Source organism: Capricornis sumatraensis, chromosome 10 (genome assembly GCF_032405125.1).
Source record: "Capricornis sumatraensis isolate serow.1 chromosome 10, serow.2, whole genome shotgun sequence".
NCBI lineage: Eukaryota > Metazoa > Chordata > Mammalia > Artiodactyla > Bovidae > Capricornis > Capricornis sumatraensis.
The window spans coordinates 46320875-46347149 of NC_091078.1; the positions used below are offsets into that span (position 1 = coordinate 46320875).

Sequence of the window (26275 nt, forward strand, 5' to 3'; positions counted from 1 at the left end):
GCTTGTTTTAAGCAATCAATTTAAATCAGAGATTATCAGACTGAAATAGTGGTTTGGGAAATGGTATGGCCTTTCAACCACCTTTTTCCAGTGGTCATGAATGGATGTGATAGTTGGACTGTAAAGAAGGCTGAGCGCCGAAGAACTGATGCTTTTGAACTGTGATGTTGGAGAAGACTCTTGAGAGTCCCTTGGACTGCAAGGATATCCAACCAGTCCTTCCTAAAGTTCAGTCCTGGGTATTCATTGGGAGGACTGATGTTAAAGCTGAAACTCCAATACTTTGGCCACTTGATGCGAACAGCTGACTCATTGGAAAAGACCCTGATGCTGGGAAAGATTGAGGGCAGGAGGAGAAGGGGATGATAGAGGATGAGATGGTTGGATGGCATCACCGACTCAATGGACATGGGTTTGGGTGGACTTTGGGAGTTGGTGAGAGACAGGGAGGCCTGGCGTGCTCTGGTTCATGGGGTCGCAAAGAGTCGAACACGACTGAGTGACTGAACTGAACTGATGGCCTTAAAGGTGGTTGAAAATCCAAACTTTTATTCCACAGGGCACGAACCCTGATACTTCACACCCCCTGAACACACTGCCTTTCCTCCTATTCTTTTCAAGACATAGGGCTCTCTCTTCAGCTTCTTGCCCAGTTACTACTGCAAGTCACAGTCATGGTTCTAACGGTCCTTTCCAGACCACTGTACTCCCATGGTTCCAGTTTCAATTAGGCCCCAATTACAGGAAACTTCAAAATATACAAAAGAACAGGGATTAGGATAATGAACTCATATGCAGCCATCACTGAGCATCAACAACTGGCCTTGAGTTCAACAGCCAATTTTATTTCCTCTACCTCTATTCCTTCTGGTCCTTCCTTGAATTATTTGGAAGTAAATCTCAAACGTTTTATCCATAAGTATTACAACATGTAGCATTATCACACAATTAAAATTAATAATAGCTCTTTAATATTGTTAAAGGTACAATCAGTATTTATATTTCTGTTTATTTTCTTGCAGTATTTTTTTTTAAAATCATGTTTGTATCCAAATAAGGTCACATCATAATACTGATTTCTGTATCTCTTGGACCTCTAGGTTTTCCCTCCATTTCTTTTAATCCCTTTGCTTTTTTTTTTTAAATGCTGTAAACGAAACCAGGTTGTCTTTCTTGCAGGCTTAGCCATAGTCTGGAATTTTCTGGTCATATCGCCATCATCACAGTGATTCAACTATCTCTGTGATGTGTGTCTTTCTTGTAAACTGATAGGCAGAGAAGTTTAATCAGACTCATGTTTTTTTTTTTTTTTTTCTCAATTTGTTTGAAGGTCAGCTTCAGAAGTAATGGTGTGTATTCAAATCAGGAGGTACATGAAGTCCACTTGTCTCCAGATAGCAACCATCATTGATGAGACTGATTAATTAAGGGGCAAAGTAGTAATATTCACATTCTCTTACTCCTTCAAGTGTATCATAGGCTGGAACACTGAGGACCACACTTGTAAGAATAGAGTATAAGATAAGAACCATCCAGTTCATGTGCATGAATAAATGCTTTGATTTGGAGAACATTTTCTGGCCACAGCCTTGCTATCTCTGCCCACTAAACCTTAAATGTGATGTCACTCTACTATCCATTCTAATGGCCTATATTCCTACACTACCCTCACCTCTCAGTGAGAATGGGAATCAGTTCCATTTTTATCCTTGACTTTGAAATGTCTGATGCAACACCCATAAATTTGTGTCTCATTGAATCTCTTGTCCACACCTCAGCAGCTCATAGCTTGGGCAGCTTATCCAACCCTGAGTTGCCTTGTAGTAAAACATAGTTTGGACTTCCCAGGTGGTGCTAATGGTAAAGAACCTGTCTGCCAATGCCGGAGATGTACGAGATGTGGATTCGATCCCGGGGTCAGAAAGATTCCCTGGAGGAGGGCATGACATGCCACTCCACGGCAACTCTCATTCCCATTCTTGCCTGGAGAATCCCATGGATGAAGGAGCCTGGCAGGCTACCATCCATAGGGTTGCAAAGAACTGGACACAACTGAATGACTTAGCATGCACAAAAACGTGGCTGAGCAGCCTCTGCAAAGGCATCATAAAGATGAGTGTGACATTGCTTGTAAGTGCTTCACACAGTCCAGCCCAGCATGTCATCATACATTAGAAATGAAATGCACTCAAGCAATTAAAGCCAGTAGATGCATGAGAGCCTAGAATAAAACTGTGAAGAATACCCTGTTGCTGCAGCCCTCAAGCAGGTTATTCGGAACACTACTAATGACTCAAAAATGTGCCAACTTTATTTTTATTTATATTTATTTTTTATTGAAGTATAGTTTCAGGTATACAACATGGTGAGTCAGTACTTTTATAGATGATACTCCATTTAAAGTTATTAAAACAATATTACTAGAATATGCTGTGGATGTCTGCATGCTACAGTGGGAGGGCAAGCATCTCCTAGAAGGAAGGCCTCGTGGTTCCTAGAAGAAATAGGGACGTGCTGTCACAACAGCAGGAAGAACTGATAAAAGCTGCTGTGCCTGGTGGCCGGGCTGCCCACTGCTCTGTGAGGTGGTGCTGGCACAGAAGCAGCCAGTCCATTATCACAAACTTTTTTCCCTGGAAAATGATCTGATGTCAGTTACTTAATACCTACTTACAGTAAAAGTGACAGTTTTATTGAATATTTTCACTGTGCTAGAATTATTTAATTCTTCCCACAACCCTTTATTGAAAGTGGCAGAGCTCAGACTGGAACTCAGTGAGGCTGGTGTGAGAGACCACTTAGTCTCCCCACTTCTCCCCGGACACGGCACAGGCGATGTCAGCAGGCCTGGCCCATCTGTCCTCCCCTTCCCTCCTTCCACCTCGCTGCTCTCGGTGACCTTCGAGGTCTTTTCTTCCAGAGATAGCAAATATTTGTGATGGTAAAATAACTGAGAAACTATGGCGTTTTACAAACGCTTAACATTTCTCCATTATGTATTTTTCTATTTGACAAAAATAAAATGGTTTTCTATATGGGACAAAATAAAAAATAAAATGTTAGTAAGACCATTCAAGGTGAGGAAACTTCCACAAACAGTCTGGGCACAAACAGCACCCACCCCTCACTAGACCCTACACCTACCCGTGGCAGTAAAGGGGCTGGTGCATTAGTGGGACATTTCAGTTCTGCTCCGGGTGTGGTGATTATGGCATGGGGTAGTGCTCAGTATAGCTCAGGAATAGTCCCTGAACACTCTCGTGAGCTCAAAAACATTGGGCCATGCCGGGCCCTGCAAACTCACTGGGAAGCTGGGGAGAGGAGCTGTGGTCTGAGCATTTGGGCCCTCCCAGGGTCAGCGAGCAGCCTGTGCCCAGCTGATACCCAAAGAGCATGAAGTCAAGGGGGCGGAAACAGCCACATCCTGAGGAAGCCCCCAGCCCACGTCAAGAAGGGCAGACCCCTCTGGCAGCTGCCCAGACCCTGCACACTGCGGGCATCTCAGCAGCACCAGGGCATCTGGAGGGCGGAGAAGAGGTGGGGCCCCCAGATACCATGATGCCTCCCTACCTGCCCAGCAGTGGGCTCCTCCCCTTCCTGAAACAAACTGGAGCCTTCTTTTCTGCATGGAGTTCTGACCTTTGACTCAGAGGATAGGAGAGCAAGGTCATGGTTGCAGTACCATCAGATAGGGTCGTTGTCCATTCTTCCTCACTGGGGGGCTGCTCAGCAGGGACTGATGGATCCCAGACACTGATCCCAGTGCTTTCCCAACTGGATGATCCAGGCCACTCAATACCACTCGGACCAGAATTTCCAATCAGCTTCTGCAGCATGAAACTAGTAGACTGACCTTCTAATATGAAAGATAAAAACTAAAGCCAACAAACAGGAAAAGTAATTCAGATAAACTAAAAAGCAAGTGGGACATGGCTGGAAAAACTGCTCTTCCCCTCCCGCTGACTCATTGTAGCACATCCAGACTGGTCCTTCTGAAGCAACCAAGAGGAGAATGGGGTCCCCAGGGAGGCTCAGCCTGGCAGTTGTCAGAAAACGAATTCTCAGGTCATACCTCAGCCCTACTAAATCAGACAATTCCAGCAATCCATGTCCTAACAAACCCTTCCTGGACTGCCGAGTGAAGTCTGAGCCCCTCCTCCCCTTTCCCACTCTTCTGGGCAACATTCACACTTTCTCTCCTCTCCTCACATCCCACACCTCATCTTCCTCCATCTTCACTCAGCAGATGCTGCCTCACTTCTCACTTCACCAAGACAAGTGAAGAAGCCAGAGGACTTCCAAGCTCCCCCTGCCACCACCCACCCTCTGACTCTGCGCCCATCTGTTACCCACAGGCTCCTCTCTGGCTGAGCAGCCGCATGATGCCAGCTCCAATCTCTGCCTACCTGAAGACATCACTCCACAAATATCCCTTTCTGTTCTGCATCACTTTTAAAAGAAGCCCTCATTGGATCAGACTGATTTACAAACATGCTGTTGTTTTTCTGAATGAAAAAGTTTTTTTCTTGATCCTATTTCTCTTGAAAACTATGGCCCCATTTCTTCCCTCTCTTTTGCAACAAAACCCCTTTAGTGTTGTCCGTTCTGCTCCCCAATTCATTAAGGACCTCGGGGTGATGAATGCAATGGCCAATTCTGAGGTTTTCACTTATCAGGATCATCTGAAACAGCCAATCACTCTGCTGCACACTCTGCATTTTCCTCAATGGCTCCAGAAACACAGACCCCTATCCAGTGACTTCTTCTTACTCTCCTTTGCTGGAGCAAACTCCTTTGGATTCTTAAAGCTGCAGGCTCTGCTTTCCCTGTTCCCTTTATCCTCACCTTCTGGGTGAGCTCATCCAGCTCTTAGGTGTAAATAATCAATATGCAAATGACTCCAAAGTGACAGTTCCCTCTCAGATCTCCCTCCCAACTCCAGCAGTCAGGCTACCTCACACTCCACATGCCTAAGCAGACTCTGATCCCCCCAGTAGCTTCTTCCACATCTAAGCTACAGGCAACATCCTTTCCAAGGCTTGGGCACTCCAATTCTGCTGGCTCTTCCATGCTCTGCACCTGGCTGTCAGGAATCCTACTGGCTCTAGGACACATCTAGAGAACAAAGTTAGTGGAGGTGATGGAATTCCAATTGAGCTGTTTCAAATCCTAAAAGGTGATGCTGTGAAAGTGCTGCACTCAATACGCCAGCAAATTTGGAAAACTCAGCAGTGGCCACACGACTGGAAAAGGTCAGTTTTCATTCCAATCCCAAAGAAAGGCAATGCCAAAGAATGCTCAAACTACCACACAACTGCACTCATCTCACATGCTAGTAAAGTAATACTCAAAATTCTCAAAGCCAGGCTTCAGCAATACATGAACCGTGAACTTCCAGATGTTCAAGCTGGTTTTAGAAAAGGCAGAAGAACCAAAAATAAAATTGCCAACATCCGCTGGATCATGGAAAAAGCCAGAGTTCCAGAAAAACATCTATTTCTACTTTATTGATGATGAGAAAGCCGTCGACTGTGTGGATCACAATAAACTGTGGAAAATTCTGAAAGAGATGGGAATACTAGACCAACTGATCTGCCTCTTGAGAAATCTGTATGCAGGTCACAAGGCAACAGTTAGAACTGGACATGGAAAAACAGACTGGTTTCAAATAGGAAAAGGAGTACATCAAGGGTGTATATTGTCACCCTGCTTATTTAACTTATATGCAGAGTACATCATGAGAAACGCTGGGCTGGAAGAAGCACAAGCTGGAATCAAGACTGCCGGGAGAAATATCAGTAACGTAAGAAATGCAGATGACACCACCTTTATGGCAGAAAGTGAAGAAGAACTGAAGAACCTCTTGATGAAAGTGAAAGAGGAGAGTGAAAAAGTTGGCTTAAAGCTCAACATTCAGAAAACGAAGATCATGGCATCCGGTCCCATCAGTTCATAGCAAATAGATGGGGAAACAGTGGAAACTGTCGCTGACTTTATTTTCTTGGGCTCCCAAATCACTGCAGATGGTGACTGTAGCCATGAAATTAAAAGACGCTTACTCCTTGGGAGAAAGGTTATGACCAACTTAGACAGCATATTAAAAAGCAGAGATGTTACTTTGCCAACAAAAGTCCATCTACTCTAGCCCGTCATGACTATGGTTTTTCCAGTAGTCATGTACGGATGTGAGAGTTGGACTATAAAGAAAGCTGAGTGTCGAAGAATTGATGCTTTTGAACTAAGACGTTGGAGAAGACTCTTGAGAATCCCTTGGACTGCAAGGAGATCCAACCAGTGCATCCTAAAGGAAATCACCCCTGAATATTCATTGGAAGGACTGATGCTGAAGCTGAAACTCCAAAACTCTGGCCACCTGATGTGAAGAACTGACTTATTTCGAAAGACCCTGATGCTGGGAAAGATTGAGGGCAGGAGGAGAAGGGGATGACAGAGGATGAGATGGTTGGATGGCATCACCAACTCGATGGACATGAGTTTGAGTAAATTCCAGAAGTTGGTGATAAACAGGGAGGTCTGGCCTGCTGTGGTCCATGGGGTCGCAAAGAGTTGGACACGACTGAGAGACTGAACTGAACTGAGAGTCCCATCATTCTTGCCTAGCCACATCGTTTCTCTCCTGGACCAGCCTTCTGGTTTCCATGCATCCTCCTGGCATTTTCTCAGGAGTCAACACATAAATTAGGTATCATCCTTCCTTTGCACAAACCCTCAGGTGACTCTGCTTCACCCAGAGTAAAACAGTCTTTAGAATGGCCTTCCCTCCCCACTGTACTGTCTCTGCTCTTGAGCAGGGCACACCATCTGTCTGATGCTCTTTCCAGACACTCGTCTGGCCATCTCCATGAACTTCTTCAAGTCTTGGCTGTCACCGTCTCTAGTCTCACTCTGACCATCCTGCTTAAAACAGTAATGTGTGTTCTCTCCACCATGTCAGTCTCTTGCTTTATTATATCCTATTATTACTTAATATCTTACAACATAGGAGAAAATTTGCTTATCTAGACTTATTGTCTCTCTGCTATACCAGACTCCACAAGATGAGATTTTTTTTGACTGTTTTGATCATTGATGGATTCCAAGTGCCTAGAAAAATGTATGGCACTGAATAAGCACATTATGACTATGTGCTGAATAAATTAACATCCTTAAAGAGATAAGATACTGCAATAAGAAATAAGACGACATACACAAAAGATATACTAAGGACAAGAAAAACACCTGGAAATAAAGACACAACAGAAGGCTTTGAAAATAAAGTTGCAATCTCTAAGAAAGCAAAAAGCAGAGGAGAAAAAGCAAAAAATAATAACAATAATAATAATTGTTTTAAAAAGAAAGTATTCAAAAAAATTTCTTAGACTTGAAACAGAGTTTCTAGATTGGAAGGGCCTACCAAGAACCCAGGACTAAGCTCATTATCATGACAGAGAGAAAAATTCTACAACTTGCCAAGTAATCACATCAAAACACAAGATTGAACACAAAGAAACAAGAATCACTGTGACTTTGAGGTTCTCAGAGGTAACAATGCAAACCAGAAGTCCATATGATACCTTGAAATTTCAAGAGGAAAGTGGCTTCCAATGCAGAATTCTCTAAGCAATCTATGATTTAAGCATCAGAACAATGACATTCTTCAGGCAGAAAAGGTCTCAGCACTTTCTGTTCAGCTGCAGGGAGTGTGGTCCTCCTTGTTACTGGCGAGACTCTGGGAGCAAGTCTGTCCCTGTTCACAACCCTCCCTTTCAGAGTCCTGCAGTCAAGCATAAAGTTCTTGATAACTTCCCTATGGCTTCCCTGAGGAAATGGTTCGAAAAGCAGACCTCCTCAGTTCTTGGGACTGTGGGGGTTATTTACATGATTATGGGTAGATTTATGATTATGCCACTTTGGTACATGTTTTATTCCCTCATGAACGATACTTTAAGGAATGCGGTAGGGTCCCCATTAACACACGACCAGGACTGCGTCTGTTGGATGACCCCATGATAGCCACAAGAATCTACCTGGTACAGAAGTGGGAAGATATCCAGGGCCATTAAACAAAGAACAGGCCAGAGAAACAGAAAACACAGCCTCTCTGAACTTTTAGGTTTGGTGTAAGCCTGAAACTGTGGTTTGGCTCCTCCTTGCCCCTGTGGCAACTCTTCCTCTCGAAGGACCATCGCGCAGCGGGCACCTGCACAGAGTGTACACAACAGCGGGCTGAAAGGGACTGAGGAGAGAGAGCCTTGGGATTTGGGAGCTGGACAGATCTGGATTTTCATTTTTACTCAGGAGAGTGAGCCCGTTTCTCCACACAAAAGCACCACACCCACTCCTTCACCTGCCCCATCACAGAGCACCGTCATGTGCTAGGTGCTTCCTCCATTTGTTGCTTCATTCTAATTCTCCCACTAACCAAATAAGGTTGTCCTGGTTACACAGAAAAGCTCAGTAGGAAATTCCTTGCCCAAATTCATGCAAGTTGCAGGGCCCAGATTCCACACATCCAGATTCCACAGTCTGTGCTCTTGACTTCCATTCCACAGGGTAATGGATGACAAGGACCAGCCTAACCTCACGCCAGAGGCATCACACTGCAAAACTGACCTGGTCAGCTTACCTGTGGTCCCTTCCTGCTGGGACCAGGAAGTGCACTCAGGTCACAAGCCCCGCCCACACACTGAGGAGCTGTCCGAGGTCCTGCCAAAGGAGGGCGAGAACTGAGCCTGAGCTCCAGCCTGGTCACTTCCCTCAGATGCTCAACAGAGATGGTGAGCTGCAAGAGGTGGGCTAGCAGTTCACTGTCAGCAATGAGCACGAGGCCTGGCATGCGGCACGTGTGACCCAAACATTCGCTGGGAGGAACTGAACCTCCCACCTCCAAGCTGGAGAAGGAAGGGGGTGGCAGTGGCACTTGGGATGCAGACTGGACATCTTTATAGCCCCCGTTATCCAGAGACCTATCTCCATGGAGCAGGGGCCTTGAAGGAACCTGCAATCTTCCTCTGATCAGGAAAAACAGTGATGCAGCACAGCCTGCCAGGGCCACTGGCCAGTCCAACAGAAGGGTGACAGGAATCGTCATGCCGGAAATGACACCTGGCTCTCCTCCAGACGTGATGTGGAAAAATTCAGACTTGGAATGGCCCTTTTTAAGCTTCAGCAAAGAGACTGAGAAGGAGTAAAGACAGTCTATAAAAACGTTTAGGGAACCTGAACTTCACACCTGAGTATTGCTTTTGTGAATTTAGCAAATGAAATAACAGCTGTAAGATTGCCTCACAAAGTTAAGAACAGTTTGAGACTGCACTGAATGGTTCCAGGGGCCCAGGAAGCTGGGGAGAGACGACAGGGCTTCTCTCAGGCTTCACTTTCTCACCTTCTGTATTGGGCACACAGGAGAGAAAGTGCTGAGTTCAAGTCACAGGTTTGGCCATGGGCAAGAACTATCCCTCATTCCAGCTGTGACCATGGGCAGGCGACCAGCTTCCTCGCTGGGAAATAGTAATGAGTACAGTGCCCACCCCCAGGCATACAGTGACCGCCCCCCCAGCCATGCCATAACCCCCCTAGCCATACCGTGATCCTGACACGCTGTTGACTGTTCAGAGCAACTGTGAATGAAAAGGCCTGTTACACATGCAAGCTCAAGACAGGCTTCTCTTTTTATTACCCAGGTTCTGGAGGGCCTTGGAGTCAAAAAAGAAAGCTATTATTCTAGTGAGCTATCTAGGACATCACAACACAAGCAGTCGCCACATGTTCTATGAGGAAGGCAACCTTCACAATGGTGACCAAGACTCCCAGCCATCGCTCTTGAAGGCAGAGAGAGGTGAGAACAGAGGAAGACCCCACAAGTGTCACAACAAAACCGTTTTTACTAAGTACTGAACTAGAGTACCCAACACACTTTTTGTGGACATCAACTGTTTCAAATTTTAAAATGGAATTGTGCATACACATTATTTTAAAAGCTTAGACACATTTTGGAGAAAACGAACAAATCTAAGAAGTCACTAAAATGCTCTGAAATCCAAATTCACACACTATCAGAACCACTACCTCAGTTGTGGGTGTTCTTTTTCTTCGGGGGACTGGAGCCTGTGTCACCACCAGGAGTTACAGACTGCTCTGTGTTAACACATGTAGCAGGTAAGCAGGCTTCTAAACAAGCCCTGTAGATAACATATCCTCCATTCACCTCACAGTGCTCTATCTTCCCTCAGTGTGTTAGGCAGGAGCAAGTTGAACACACAAGGCAAGATGCCCAGGTAATAAGGGTCACCCTCACTGCTTCTGGTCAGGAGACATGGCCAGAACCAGGGTTTCCACGAGTGGCTCCCTCTTGCCAAGTGGGGTGATTCTCATGCTGCTGCTCTGGCCTCCCCTGGGAAATGAGCCAGCCTGGATATAACTCCATGCCCAGGCCTGGAGGGCTGCCACTGAGGTCTGGCTGAGGTGAGAATGGCGCATGTGGGCTGACGTCAAGGGAGCTTTTCTGATGACAGCCCAACCCAGCCACTGTGGGCCCACCTGTGGGTCCTGGGAAACTGGGCTGCCTGAGAAGCCCATGAGGAGACCCAGGAAGCTGGTTAGAATAGACAATCGTGAGGGTTTATACCTATGGAAATCATCAAGTTAACTTAAAAACAGTCGTGACACAGAAATGAATGTCAGGAAATGAAGAAACGCATGAGGCATCATTTAGAAACCAAAGGGCACATGTTAGGGTGTTAGCCCCACAACCAAGGCTTGGCATCCCAAGAACTGCACATGTGCGAAGGAATCTCTCTTCTACGTGGACATTCTTCTTCTTCGTTTATGAAAGGAGTGGAAACCAGGGCTGACAAACATCTGACAACCCCTTGTAGACAAGGACCAGATAGATCTACCCTGTCTTCTATGATCAGGCCTTAGCCCGTAAGCAGAAGGCTGTAGAAAGTCTCAGACTACTCATACCATGACAACAAAATTCTTCTAAAGACAGATCTACATGGTAAAAATACCATGAGGGTATGCTAATCCAAGTTAATGCCCAGTTTTAAAACAAAAAACGTCAGACAGACAGTGTCATTTTCTTGGTCAGAACTATTCCCATATGCATATATGCAGACTAGTACTTTATGCTTAATACATTTCATCAAATGTGAGATTTCTATCACCTGAATAATAGACAAAAATAAGGACCATGTTCATCCCAAATCTGCACTTTGATAACTTACTAAATTTTGAAAAAAGTTTAAGTGGAGGGACATGGGAATAACCTATCTGGAATTGTATCCACTGAACTTACAGCACTAAGTTCTAATGCTGACAGAATTGAGGTGCAGTCTGTTCTAATAACATACACTGAACCGAGAGTTGCCAGCCCTCAGCCGCTGCTACTTGATTTACAATGTGGCCATGAAAAGGCTCCCCGGAATGTTCCCGGTGTCACGGGTCCACTCCTCAGGGTACAGGCTGCCTTGGATTGAGGAGGGTCTAGAACTTCACACACCAAGCCTGAGAACGGGACTCCCAACAGGGACAATGCTGGAATGCACCCCCTCTGGCTTCTTGTAAACACTAAGATCACAACATACAGAGAGTGCACAGCTGACTATCTGGTGGAAAGGCTCTCCACCCCCTACTTCAGCAACTCTGTTTTATTTTTTTCATTTGTGGAGTGGTCTTTCTCTCACGCTCATCTGAAAGGCACACGCAGAAAACACTGGAAAGTTTTACCACTGGGACATCACTGTGGAGAATTATGTTACTTAAGAGACACCACCTGCCTATTTCCTTGTTTGTCAATACAGAAAACACCTCACTTTAAATAGTATGTACAGAGAAGTGGCTGCCGTGTGCCCTCATGCACAGCCAGCTCGGGCTCATGGACAGAGAAGGGCTTCTGTTTAGAACAACCTGCACCTAGAGACAGCAAACGCCGGGAGTCATGCACACACGACAGAGGGCTGGACATGAGGAAGTCGTATTTCACACCAGCGAGGGGGCACTGTTACAGAACGCTGATGGGACGGCTGTCACCACACTCGGACACTGGGGGTCTAGGAAGACGTCTGCTTCTCCTTCTTCTCCCGCCTTCAGGATTCCCAGTTGGCTCTGGGTCAGGCACTAAGCAACCTGGTGGCTTCTGGCCCAGTCAGGTCTCTTAGTAGTCTTTTTGAACCTTTGTATCCCTCTGGGAAGAGCTGAGTTCAAATGCTGGAAACCGTGATGCCTCTGGGGCCAGAATGTCAGAGAGGAAGTGAACAGTGCCAGCCATGCCTGCAACGAAAAACGTGATCCATGATGAAAAAAAACGGTGTGTGGTGGGGTCTCAAGCCAAGTGACCTTAATCACTGCCTTTACTGGGGCTGTAAGAATGTGGGGAAAGGTAGTGAGGACTTTAAAAATAAATTCACATAACAAATGGAAAATCCTTATATTAGCACATAGCAGGTTTTCTTCACTATCTTATTTTTAAATCTTGCATCTTGACACTTTATGGTGATTTCATAGAACTGCTAACAAAAAAGTTAAGGGCATTGCTATTGTGATATTCCAACATATAAACTTCTTCTCAGAGTCTTTATGTTTTTATTTCAAATGTAAAGCTGCATTTTATATTTTCTTTAGGTTTTAAAAATACTAGTTAGAACAAACTTTACTTGCTTGGTTAAAATCCCCACCACCAATCACTGCAGTAACTCAGCAGTCTACCCGAAGGAACCCTTGGTTGGAGGGAACTCCTGCAGAAAGGGTCCGAAGCGCTGGGGGCCCTGCCAGCCTCGTGGCCTCCACACAGCCACTCACCATCTGACTAGAACCAAGTTACTGGTGTCTCTTGCCAGGCATTTGTCAGGCACAGGATCCAGGAGAATCTGAGAGCTTCCCAGCCTCTCAGCAGGGAACATTCAAAGATTTTCACTCACTGGGGCTTTAAATTTGCCATTTATAAACTTGAATTTATGAACCTGAATGAACTTCATTTACGGTTAAGGTTATATCTATTATTCTGTTATTTCTATACACACATAAACACACACACATATAGGTTATTCTGTTATATCTGATATAAATCATTTTTATGACGTGATGAAAATTTTTATCCTGAGAAACATTTTTTCATTATAAAATCTGTGAATACTAAAAGAGATCTTTTTTTGCAAAAAATAATGACAAATGCTCTAATTTTTGCTCACCTGTCTGTTATATGATTAGACTATTATCAATAGCAGAAATAAAACATGGCATATCACTACAGACAATTCAAAATATCAAAAAGATAATGAAGGGATACTACCAAAATTTTAGGCACATAAATTTGACCCCACAGGTGAAATGGAGCAATATCTTAAAAACGCAAACTAATAAAACTCACTGAATATGAAATAGATAATTTACAGCCTGGTAAACTATTAAATTAAGTTCATAAATTTAAGACTCTTGAGAAATAAATCTGTAAGCTAGGAAGGTTTTGTGGAAGAATGTTACCAAACATTTAAACCAGAATTCTTCTACCAATTAATATATAATCTATTACAGAAAACACAAAATATCAATTTAGTAGGCCAGTATTGCCCAGATAGCAAAACCAGACCGTGACAGTATAAAAATGGACAACTACAGGCAAATATTCCTTATGACTATAGATGCAAAAACCATCAACAAAAGATTAGCAAAAACAATTCTGCAATACATAAAAACCACTGTATACAATGGCCAAGTAAGGTTTATTCCAGAGATGCAAGATTGGCTTAACATTTGAAAATGAACCAATGTGATTCACAGTGCTAGGAGGTTGAAGAGAAAACTCACATGATTTGTACTTGACAAAACTCAACACCCATCTATTATTTGATTTTTTTATAAGTATTCATTTATTCCTTCTGGAATTTACTTTGGAATTACTATAAAATGTAGCCCTAAAGTAATTAAAAAGTTGCCATCAATTTATCCCAACCCCATTTAACCTTTGCCCTTAGTTTGTGCAACTTATGTCAGAATATCTTAGTCTCTGCAGGTCTTCTGTTTGGTTTTCCTGAATTATATTCTATGCATTCTGCCTGCAGCAGACTCTCAATATGTTCTCTGGTTTCTTTCACTGCTCTTGTTTTTCAGACTTTCTTATTATTTTTCCAAGTACTAATAGTTTTACTTACTAATAATTTTAAATTACTAATATTAATTATTTATGCCTCTTTATATGACTTAAATGTATCTAAATAACTAACCAAGTTTGCTGTGAATAGATCAATATCATATGCATGGTATTACAGGTGAAACGCAGAGGAAAAACTTATTATTTCTTCTATCACTAAGCAGCAAACAGTCTATGCATATATACTTCACAAAAGATCTGAAAATACACGGAAGAAGTTCACAGGAGCACAAACAGGCAAGGTAAAGAGACTCAGTATAGTTTTCAGCAAGGAATAACTTTGCTCCTGGTATTTGCCAGCTTTGCACTGATCACTAAGTAAGATCAACTGTGCACAGAGCCAGGAGGACCAAACGCACGCACTCAGAGACTTGAACCTGCAGTTTCCTTCACTCTTACCTTCAAAGAGAGAATAGGGTCTGTCAGGAATTCGGCAGCCATGTGCTCCATAATCTAGACACCACTCTGCAAACTAGGAAGAAAGACATTTATTTTTAAGAGTGGGGTTTCACTTGGTGGAAATGGAACTAACAAGACACTGTAGTGAATTCACAAAGAATCAAAGGCCCAGGTGCCCAGGCAACAGAGTGGCCAGCAGTGTGGGTCTGGAGGGACTTAGCACCTCTTCTAAGGAGGCGAGACCTTTTAAGTCCTATCACCTGTCTAGGCCTGTTTCCTCATCTGTCAGTGAGGATTTACCCAGGAAGGTTGTTGGGAAGACTGAAGTAGAAACACACAGTTCACAACCTTCTATCTCTTCCAGGCATTGCCTTCCACCCTGGCAGGCACTCTGTGCAGATGAAAACCCGCGCATGCTGAGCCCTGTTGCTGAATATGCAGCTTGCCCCTCTCTCCCCTTCTTTCCCCACTGAGCCCCTGGGCCTCCCACTGCTCACCCTATTCCTCTCGAAAACACATCCCTTAGCTTTCTCAGCAACTCCTCTGAGCTCTCTGACACTTCCTTCTGAAACTTCTTCAACGGATTTTTGTGACATAATAAAACTCATGCTGCTTTCTACCCTCCAAACCCTCACACACTTCTAGCTCTTTCGATGCACTATCTATCTGGTTTTCTTAGTCAGGCATCAGGAAGATATTCATACATTTCTGTCTTCTCCACATTAAAAAAAAATCCACCAAATTCTGTGGGCTCAACATCCTAAGTGTTTCTAAATCTCTCTTTAGTATCATAGCCAGTATCCTTGGTTTGTAACTCTGCATTTCTGCTTATAGTATGTGAATTTATATCTCAATAAAGTGGGTTTTTAAAAAAAACAAAAAAAAACAAACAAACCAGATGAAGTCTTCAGGGAATTTTTTGGTGGAAGGGACCCATTTTCATTCGACTTCTTCGAAGACCCGTTTGAGGACTTCTTTGGGAATCGAAGGGGCCCCCGCGGAAGCCGGAGCCGAGGCACGGGCTCGTTCTTCTCTGTTTTCAGCGGACTTCCCCCCTTTGGAGGGGGATTTCCTTCCTTTGATGCAGGGTTCACTTCCTTCGGCTCGCTAGGCCACGGGGGCCTCACGGCATTCTCCTCCTCCTCCTCGGCCTTCGGCGGGAGTGGGATGGGCAACTACAAGTCCGTATTGACGTCGACGAAAGTGGTGAACGGCAGGAAGATCACCACCAAGAGGATTGTCGAGAATGGTCAAGAAAGGGTGGAAGTTGAAGAAGACGGCCAGTTAAAGTCCTTGACGATAAATGGTAAGGAGCAGCTGCTGCGCTTGGATAACAAATAGCTGACCGCACGCGCGTAGCAGAACCCTAACTCTGGCACGCGCCATGCAAGGATTAACAGGAACATTTTTTTGAAGATTTCAAACGAACTCGACTTTCAGTATAACTGTACCTAATCTAAAGTATTTATACACAGCTCGTCGGAGCCCTGTTTGTCATAGACTTTTGAGTTTACTGTTGGGACCACGTAATAGGACTATTTTATTTGTCTTTAAAATTGTTGTAAATCTCTGTATGCACTTTGCTTTTTATTAAACGTAATCCAAGGTGGCCGTGACTCTTTCGTACACTAACACCAGCACGGACTGCTTTTCCATTGTGTTTGAAACGTGAGCCGAGTAGTCTCAGCCTGCTGTGAAGTTAACATTGCCAGGATGACTCTTCCACAAGATAATCTCAGTTTTTTCAGTATTTAGTAGTGATGATATTAATACATTAATGGTAATGCATTTCTGGTTTAATGTGCATTGAGGATGTTTTCAGTCATGCATGAATGCTGGCAACTTAGTAAGTTTTGACAATTGTTTAAATATGTAATGTTAAGCTTAGGTTTAAAAAAGTTAAGCTGGTAAACTGGGTCTTTGTCATTTGCTTAAAAAAAAAAAAAGAAAAGAAATGCAAAAAAAAAATAAAAAAAAAATAAAAAAAAAATAAAAAATATTAAGTGACTTAGTTGCTTGGCTGCATTGGGTCTTAGCTGCAGCACTAAGGTACACAAACTCTACAGTTGAGGTGCTCAGGCTCCAGAGCACACTGGCTCAGTAGTTGCAGCAAGCCAGCTTAGTTGCTCTGAATGTGGGATATGGGATCTTAGTTTCCTGACCAGGGATCAAACCCACATCCCCTGAATTGGAAGGCAGATTCTTAGCCAACGGACCACCAGGGAAGCCGCGACATTTCCTGCATTAATTATTAAACAACAATTTGGAGAAACCCAGATTGTTTACCTCTGCCTCAACCACCCACTGCAGCCATGGTGATCCTTCTGAGAGAGAATACTGAATGTGAATCACAAACCCTGATGAAGCTCCTCCTGACAGATGAGGACTCACGTGGCTGGTGGGGAGACCCACAGGTGTGGGGACCACAGGGCTTGGGCTCCTGCATCACTGGATCTAGGCTGGGGTCCAGGCCCTCTTAAGTGTGAGAGCTTTTAAGTACTCACAAGCTCCCAGTGAGTCTAAAGTGTAACCAAGGTTGAGATCTACTGACTAGGGGAAGGACTAGCTTTCTTTGGCCTCTGCCCTTCTGACTTCATCCCTCACCCCGCACCCTCTAACACTGGGTACTTGGGGTGTCAGACTGCCCTGTGCTGTGCCTGCCTCCATGGTTCTGCAGGAGCTCTTCTCCTAAGGGAGAGACACCCCCTCTTCATGCCATGCTTTCCCGACCCACCTGAGAAGCTCTACATCTTTAGAAAACTAGCTATGCATTCCTCCTTGTGAAGTCTTCCCCAGTCCCCACAACTTCTTGCCCATCTGCCACCGTGACTGCTGTCACCCGAAGCTGACCCTCATGTCTCTGCTCCAGCCAACGGAACGTCATGGCCCCAGGGTGCTCACCCCTCCAGCTCCCTCTGCGGGCAGTTCTGCTCCCATCCCCCACCCCTGCAAAGTTTCCAGCTCTCCTTTGGGCCTCAGTTTACATGACACTCCTGGGCCAGCACCTGCCCTCGATGCCCTCACAAGACCCTGTGTGCACGGCCTTTGTGAGTGTGGGTACCACGGCTCTATTCCACCTGGTTTAAGAAAAGCCTTCAGAATAGTAATAAATATAAAAAATAAGCCACTCTGAATGCCCCCATCTACCCATGGTCTTGTACATTTTGGTGTATTTTCTTCCAATCTTTTTTTCCAGTGTCTTCATAACTATTTTGTGACATGTGTATAGCAAACGTTTACCGAGTCTTGCTTTGTGCATTCATTTTCAAACACCGGATGCATGTTTATTAGTCTCCACTTGGGGCCAGGCACTGTCCCGGCTCATGGTCGAGGGCGTGGCACAGCAAGAGCAAGCGGAGCACCCCACAGTGAGCAGCAGCTCCATTACTTGGGGTCGAGACCTCAGAGGTCCCCTCCACCAGGTGGATTTCAGAGGAACCCCAGGCCTGCTGTGCCCCACGGAGAGCACGGGTGGGGGAAGCAGCAGTGTGGAGCACAGGGCAAGCCAAGAGGAGGCATGCGAGGGCTGAGGCACACAGGCCCTCCAGTGTGGGGGCATGGGTTCTGTGCGTGGAGCAGTGTGAAACCACTGGAGGACGTTAAGCAGGGGCACTTACTGATGATCTGCCCATTATCACAATTAATTTTTCTTGGAACAAATTTAGGAGGCGGATAGTATTTTTCCAGTTGAGGCTTAAAGCAGGCACGTCCCAAAGTCATGAGGCTAATAAATGCACAGCAAGGCACACTTAACAGGTTGTGGGACTGCAGAGGGCATTTCCACTCCGTAGTCCCACTGCACAGAGGACCCCTGAAGAAGAGGGCCAGCAGGGACACGGCTGTGTAGAAGAAACTGCAGAGCTGGGCGAAGCATGTCTGAAACAAGAGAGCTGTTTTGGGCTTTGTGTGCTCTGGAGGGCTCAAAAGCTATCTGAATAGACATATACTCTTACCTTGCAAGCTCGGTAGAGGTACTTTTTATCCTGCGTGATGTGGTAAAGGGAAAGGAAGGAGTAGCCGTTCCCAGCGGTCCCATGGCAGATCCCATAGCCCTTCCGCAGCAGACCTCGCTGCCAAATCACGTCGCTGCACTCCACTGCGTCCTTTAGGTACTTCTCCTCCTTAAAAACCTGAGAAATGGAAAACAAAGCTGTGCTAAACTGGTGTCTTAAGTAACAAACAGCACAACACCTCCCCTTTCTGCTGAGAAAGTGTCCTGCCCTTAGGACACCTGAAGTGACCCGAGGTGAACCGAGCCCCGCGGCAGCAGCACCGCACCAGGCAGCCTGCAGTCCCCTCCCCTCCAAGTGGCTTAGGGGAGTCCCAAGGCACTCCTCTCCCCCACCCTCCTTCCAGTGCGCAGTGTTTCAAAAGCAGTTCAAAGGTTAAAAAAGTATGAGGAAACTGACAAGATCTCTTTGGTACAATGGTCTGTCATACACAAACTGTTTTGTACTTCCTGGGACTTACAGGCTGCAGCTCTGAAACTACTACTCGTGTAGAAGGCATTGTAAGATTCCATAACGCCCTGCCATCCACATCAAGAACATTCCATACCCTAGGTCAGCCATATACCCAATGCACCCGACAAGCTGTGATATAAATTGCCGCAAAGAAACCTGCACAGAGCATCTTCAGCCCCTTGGCGGAGGAAGCACCACCTCCACGCAGCGGTTTCCAGGGACAGAGACAAACACGCTCAGCAGAGATGACCCCGGCAGGCCAGGAGGACGCTTTCACCATTCCGACTTCCCTTCACTCTGCTCTTTCTCCTCACACTGCATTTGTTTTCCTTCCCAGTCCTTTCCTCAGAATCTGTTATTTTTGTTAATAGCAATCTCTGCTGCTGAGCTCATTCCATTCTAGTGCAAACAAGTTTTAGACCATGGGTTCGAAGCAAAAGGTCACTGGAGAAGAGTTCTCTTGGGTGGCCAAAAGGATCTTCCCTGTGACCTCTTAGGCATCCAACTGAGCAGGCTCTGAGGAGCAAGAGAAACAGCACCTGAAAGGGGATCAGCATCTGGGGGTCTGGCTGCTCACCATTCAAAAGCCAATAAGCAGGCCAGGTTGGTGGAAAGAAAATTTGCTTTATTTCAGATGTTGGCAACTGGGGTAGGGGGAGGTGGCGGACATATGTCCAAAGACCGACTCCGCCCTCAACACCACCACCAAGCAGGAGGTGAGAGCTTTTACAAACAGAGTGGGGTTGGGGGCGATTACATGCAGAAACAGCACAGTCATCTCCAACAGTCATCTTCAACTGGTCATCAGTGTTCTGAACGGCATCATCTTGGTTGTTATAGACACAGTTAATCTTCAGTTCTGCGGTGCACTTGTTCCCATTTCCTGGAAGTCAGGTCTCAGAACTGTGGCAGCTCAAGTCCTGGATAGTCTGGTAATCATGTAGATAGCTTCTGAAAGGTTGCTAAACAATGAAAGACGCAGGGATTCTTGGCCTCTGGAGGGGAAGAATTTGATCCGGGGCAGAAACGAGGTCTGATTGCTCAGAGCTTTTGTGCAATAATGTGAAAGTGAAATTAGTCAGTCGGGTTCAACTCTTTGTGACCCCAAGGACTGTAGCCCACCAGGCTCCTCTGTCCATGGGATTTTCCAGGTAAGAGTACTGGAGTGGGTTGCCATTTCCTTCTCCAGGGGATCTTCCCACCCATGGATAGGACCCGGGTCTCCTGCTTTGTAAGCAGACGCTTTACCATCTGAGCCACCAGGGAAGAACTGGTGTAATAAAGTTTTATTAAAGTATAAAAAAGGTAGAGAAAGCTTCCGACAGACATCAGAATGGGCAGAAAGAGCGACCCTCCGTAGTGTTAGCAAGGGAGTTATATACTTTTTAATTAGTTATTATAATGAATCAGAAGAATGTTTGGAGGTTGTAAAGACCTCCAAACCCATAATTTACAGACCCATAATTTACAGACCCACTCCATAATTTACATTTTTAAGATAACAGGATTAGCCAGAAGGTTTTCAGGAAGGAGAAACTGTCCTCAACCAGGATACACTGTTGTCAGTAGAGAGTTCAGTTCAGTTCAGTTAAGTCCTTCAGCCATGTCTGACTCTTTGCGACCCCATGAATCGCAAAACACCAGGCCTCCCTGTCCATCACCAACTCCCACAGTTCACACAGACTCATGTCCATCATGTCCGTGATGCCATCCAGCAATCTCATCTTCTGTAGTCCCCTTCTCCTCCTGCTCCCAATCCCTCCCAGCATTAGAGTCTTTTCCAATGAGTCAAATCTTTGCATGAGGTGGGCAAAGTATTGGAGTTTCAGCTTTAGCATCAGTCCTTCCAATGAACACCCAGGACTGATCTCCCTTAGGATGGACTGGTTGGACCTCCTTGCAGTCCAAGGGACTCTCAAGAGTCTCCTCCAACTCCACAATTCAAAAGCATCAATTCTTCAGCACTCAGCTTTCTTCACAGTTCAACTCTCACATCCATACATGACTACTGGAAAAACCACAGCTTTGACTAGACAGACCTTTGTTGGCAAAGTAATGTCTCTGTTTTTGAATATGCTATCTAGGTTTGTCATAACTTTCCTTCCAAGGAGTAAGTGTCTTTTAATTTCATGGCTACAATCACCATCTGCAGTGATTTTGGAGCCCCCAAAACAAAAGTCTGACATTGTTTCCCCATCTATTTCCCATGAAGTGATGGGACCAGATGCCATGATCTTCGTTTTCTGAATGTTGAGCTTTAAGCCAACTTTTTCACTCTCCTCTTTAGCTTTCATCAAGAGGCTTTTTAGATTCTGCCATAAAGATGGTGTCATCTGCATATCTGAGGTTATTGATATTTCTCCCGGCAATCTTGATTCCAGCTTGTGCTTCTTCCAGCCCAGCGTTTCTCATGATGTACTCTGCGTAAGAGTTAAATAAGCAGGGACAATATACAGCCTTGAGGTACTCCTTTTCCTATTTGGAACCAGTCTGTTGTTCCATGTCCAGTTCTAACTGTTGCTTCCTGACCTGCATACAGGTTTCTCAAGAGGCAGGTCAGGTGGTCTGGTATTCCCATCTCTTTCAGAATTTTCCACAGTTTACTGTGATACAACAGTCAAAGGCTTTGGCATAGTCAATAAAGAAGAAATAGGTGTTTTTCTGGAACTCTCTTGCTTTCTCGATGATCCAGTGGATGCTGACAATTTGATCTCTGGTTCCTCTGCTTTTTCTAAAACCAGCTTGAACATCTGGAAGTTCATGGTTCATGAATTGCTGAAGCCTGGCTTGGAGAATTTTGAGCATTACTTTACTAGCATGTGAGATGAGTGCAAGTGTGTGGTAGTTTGAGCATTCTTTGGCATTGCCTTTCTTTGGGATTGGAATGAAAACTGACCTTTTCCAGTCGTGTGACCACTGCTGAGTTTTCCAAATTTGCTGGCATATTGAGTGCAACACTTTCACAGCATCATCTTTCAGGATTTGAAATAGCTCAACTAGAATTCCATCACCTCCACTAGCTTTGTTCGTAGTGATGCTTTCTAAGGCCCACTTGACTTCACATTCCAGGATGTCTGGCTCTAGGTGAGTGATCACACCATCGTGACTGTCTGGGTCGTGAAGCTCTTTTTTGTACAGTTCTCTTGTGTATTCTTGCCACCTCTTAATATCTGTGCCCGAGGACAGGGGAGGCACCTGAGAGGAGCAACCCCATGTCCAAGGAGTGGTGGCTGCATGGGCGCAAGAGGGCCAAGAGGAGCTACTCTACTTAAGGTCAGGAGGGTTGGCTGTGAGGAGATACCCCTCATCCAAGATAAGAAGCAGTGGTTGCACTTTGCTGGAGCAGCTGTGAAGAGATATCCCACGTCCAAGGTAAGAGAAACCCAAGTAAGATGGTAGGTGTTGCGAGAGGGCATCAGAGGGCAGACACACAGAAACCATAATCACAGAAAACTAGCCAATCTGATCACATGGACCACAGCCTTTTCTAACTCAGTGAAACTAAGGCATGCCATGTGGGGCCACCCAGGACAGGCAGGTCATGGTGGAGAGGTCTGACAGAATGTGGTCCACTGGAGAAGGGAATGGCAAACCACTTCAGTACTCTTGCCTTGAGAAGCTCATGAACAGTATGAAAAGGCAAAATGATAGGATATTGAAAAAGGAACTTCCCAGGTCGGTAGGTGCCCAATATGCTACTGGAGATCAGTGGAGAAATAACTCCAGAAAGAATGAAGGGATGGAGCCAAAGCAAAAACAATACCCAGTTGTGGATGTGACTGGTGATAGAAGCAAGGTCGAATGCTGTAAAGAGTGATATTGCATAAGAACCTGGAATGTCAGGTCCATGAATCAAGGCAAATTGGAAGTGGTCTAACAGGCGATGGCAAGAGTGAATGTCGACATTCTAGGAATCAGTGAACTAAAATGGACTGGAATGGGTGAATTTAACTCAGATGACCATTATATCTACTACTGTGGGCAGGAATCCCTTAGAGGAAATGGAGTAGTCATCATGGTCAACAAAAGAGTCCAAAATGCAGTACTTGGATGCAATCTCAAAAATGATAGAATGATCTCTGTTCGTTTCCAAGGCAAACCATTCAATATCACGGTAATCCAAGTCTATGCCCCAACCAGTATCGCTGAAGAAGCTGAAGTTGAATGGTTCTATGACGACCTATGAGACCTTCTGGAACTAACACCTAAAAACGATATCCTTTTCATTATAGGACACTGGAATGCAAAAGTAGGAAGTCAAGAAACATCTGGAGTAACAATCCAATTTGGCTTTGGAGTACAGAATGAAGCAGGGCAAAGGCTAATAGAGTTCTCCTAAGAGAACGCATTGGTCATAGCAAACACCCTCTTCCAACAACACAAGAGAAGACTCTACACATGGACATCACTAGATGGTTGACACTGAAATCAGACTGATTATATTCTTTGCAGTCAAAGATGGAGAAGCTCTATACAGTCAGCAAAAACGAGACCGGGAGCTAACTGTGGCTCAGATCATGAACTCCTTATTGCCAAATTCAGACTGAAATGGAAGAAAGGAAGGAAAACCACTAGGCCATTCAGGTATGACCTAAATCAAATCCCTTATGATTATACAGTGGAAGTGAGAAATAGATTTAAGGGACTAGATCTGATAGACAGAGTGCCTGATGAATTATGGAATGAGGTTCGTGACACTGTACCGGAGACAGGGATCAAGACCATCCCCATGGAAAAGAAAAGCCAAAAAGCAAAATGGCTGTCTGAGGAGGCCTTACAAACAGCTGTGAAAAGAAGAGAGGCGAAAAGCAAAGGATAAATCGAAAGATATAAGAATCTGAATGCAGAGTTCCAAAGAATAGCAAGGAGAGATAAGAAAGCCTTCCTCAGCGATCAATGCAAAAAAATAGAGGAAAAGAACAGAATGGGAAAGACTAGAGATCTCTTCAAGAGAGATACCAAGGGAACATATCATGCAAAGATGGGCTCGATAAAGGAAAGAAATGGTATGGACCTAACAGAAGCAGAAGATATTAAGAAGAAGTGGCAAGAATACACAGGAGAACTGTACAAGAAAGAGCTTCATGATCCGGATAATCACGATGGTGTGATCACTCACCTAGAGCCAGACATCCTAGAATGTGAAGTCAAGTGGGCCTTTGAAAGCATCACAGGAACTAAGCTAGTGGAGGTGATGGAATTCCGGTTGGGTAGCTCAGAGGTTAAAGCGTCTGCCTCCAATGTGGGAGACCCGGGTTCAATCCCTGGGTCGGGAAGATCCCCTGGAGAAGGAAATGGTAACCCACTCCAGTATTCTTGCCTGGAGAATCCCATGGACGGAGGAGCCTGGTAGTCCACGGGGTCGCAAAGAGTCAGACATGACTGAGCGACTTCACTCACTCACAGAGTACAGAGTTTAAACTGAGTTTTTTGTTGTGTAATCATCAGTTTGAGGCTTAAAGATAAAAACGTTTTATGTGACTAAGACTAAGGAATGTAGAGGGAAAAAAAAGTTTCTCCTTTCCTCCTCCTTGAGAATTCCAGACCCCATCTCCTCCTTGAGAACCCCAGATCCCTCTCTCCTGGGGACCCCCAGACTTATCAGCCTGCCTAGTAATTGACTCTCTCACTTCTCCTCCTGGTTTTTCAGTATCTATAAGGCAGCTCACAGGATACAGCTCAGAATATTATGTATGCCCCGTGCGAAAGAAGCAAAGGTCCCTGACTGTGTTTAATGAGCAAATTCTTATCATTTAGTCTCTTCAAACTGTTTCCCTTCGTTTCCACATTTCTCACTTCTCTGATTAAACTTACTCTTTGACTAAAGTTTTCCACAGACAAAAGGCAGGCAGAGGACATGATGGCGTGGGGGACCAGAACCATAGGGTCCTGCTCTGTTTCAAAGGGAGACTGTTTCAGAGGCTATGTCATGAAATCACAGAGAGTAAGCCCAGTCCTGAAGGAAAGCTATGGCTCCTTTATCCTTTCCAGTGGTCTCCAGTTGGTGAAATCAGGCAGAGCCCCTACTCCCCTGTTTAGGCTGAAGCTGCTGGAGGTGCACTGCATACATTGAGCTTTCCCTTCCTCCCTCGGTACCAGGTGCACAGCCACCACACCCACCACCATCACAGGCTCATGCTCCAAGTGAGAAGCGACTTTTAATAGTGGGACATTTGGAAATTTAATAAACACGGACAAAAGCCCCCAGATTTAATCACAGATTTTATCTTTTCTACATTGTAGCCATTATAACTTGGCCAGAAAAATCTATTTACTGATCGACATTACCCCTCTCAAATGCTAAATTTCCCTGGAAGTGTCACGACAGAAAGTCTGAAGAGACGTGCAATGCAGAGGGCAACATAAGGGATCTGGAGTCAGAAGACACTGGTTAGATTCCCTCTCCCACAACTACTGACTGTATAACTTTGGTTAAGTCATCGTAACTTCTCTGAGCCTGTTGGCTTATGTAACAAAATGGACTGATGCTGAGATGACCAAATGTTGAAAATAAAGGCAAGGAATTGGGGCAGTCATTAAAAATATTTAAGGATTAAAAAAGAAACTATACTCAATATCAGAGAATGCTTTGGAAATCCCAGAGAAACCAGTCAGAACGGCCATGATTGAAAAATCCACACAAATAAATGCTGGAGAGAATGCGGAGAACAGGCAACCCTCTTGCACTGCTAGTGGGAATGTAAATGGATACAGCCACTATGAAAGACAGTATGGAGACTCCTTAAAACATTAGGAATAAAACTACCAACTACCCAGCAAGACCACTTCTAGACATATACCCTAAGGAAACAAAAACTGAAAAAGACACATGTACCCAAATTTACAATAGCTAAGACATGGAAGCAACCTAGATATCCATTGACAGATGAATGGATAAAGAAGCTGAGGTACATATGGAATGGAATACTACTCAGCCATAAAAGAAATGCATATGAGTCAGTTCTAATGAGGTGGATGATCCTAGAGCCTATTACACAGAGCGAAGTAAGTCAGAAAAGAGAAACACAAACATTGAATATTAATGCATATATATGGAATCTAGAAAGATGGTACTAATGAACCTATTTGCTGGGCAGCAACGGTGACACAGACATAGAGAACAGACTTGCGGACACAGGCAGTGAGGTGGAAGGAACGGGTGAGACGAATGGGGAGAACAGCTTGGAAGTATATACACTAACAAATGTAAAATAGATAACCAATGGGAATCTGCTGTATGACTCAGGGAACTCAAACCCAGGCT

At 44.8% G+C, this 26275-nt stretch overlaps 1 protein-coding gene across 1 annotated transcript in view; it reads right to left on the reverse strand.

The window, feature by feature from the left end:
- Positions 1-12009: 12009 nt before the first annotated feature.
- LANCL2 (LanC like glutathione S-transferase 2) overlaps positions 12010-26275 on the reverse strand; it is an 89705-nt gene continuing 75439 nt past the window's right edge. The window contains exons 7-9 of the mRNA XM_068982809.1: positions 18502-18678; positions 14549-14621; positions 12010-12273 (exon numbers count right to left, since the gene is read on the reverse strand). Coding sequence (XP_068838910.1) covers positions 12158-12273; positions 14549-14621; positions 18502-18678 — 366 coding nt within the window. The 3' untranslated portion in view covers positions 12010-12157. The remainder of the gene's footprint in view (positions 12274-14548; positions 14622-18501; positions 18679-26275) is intronic.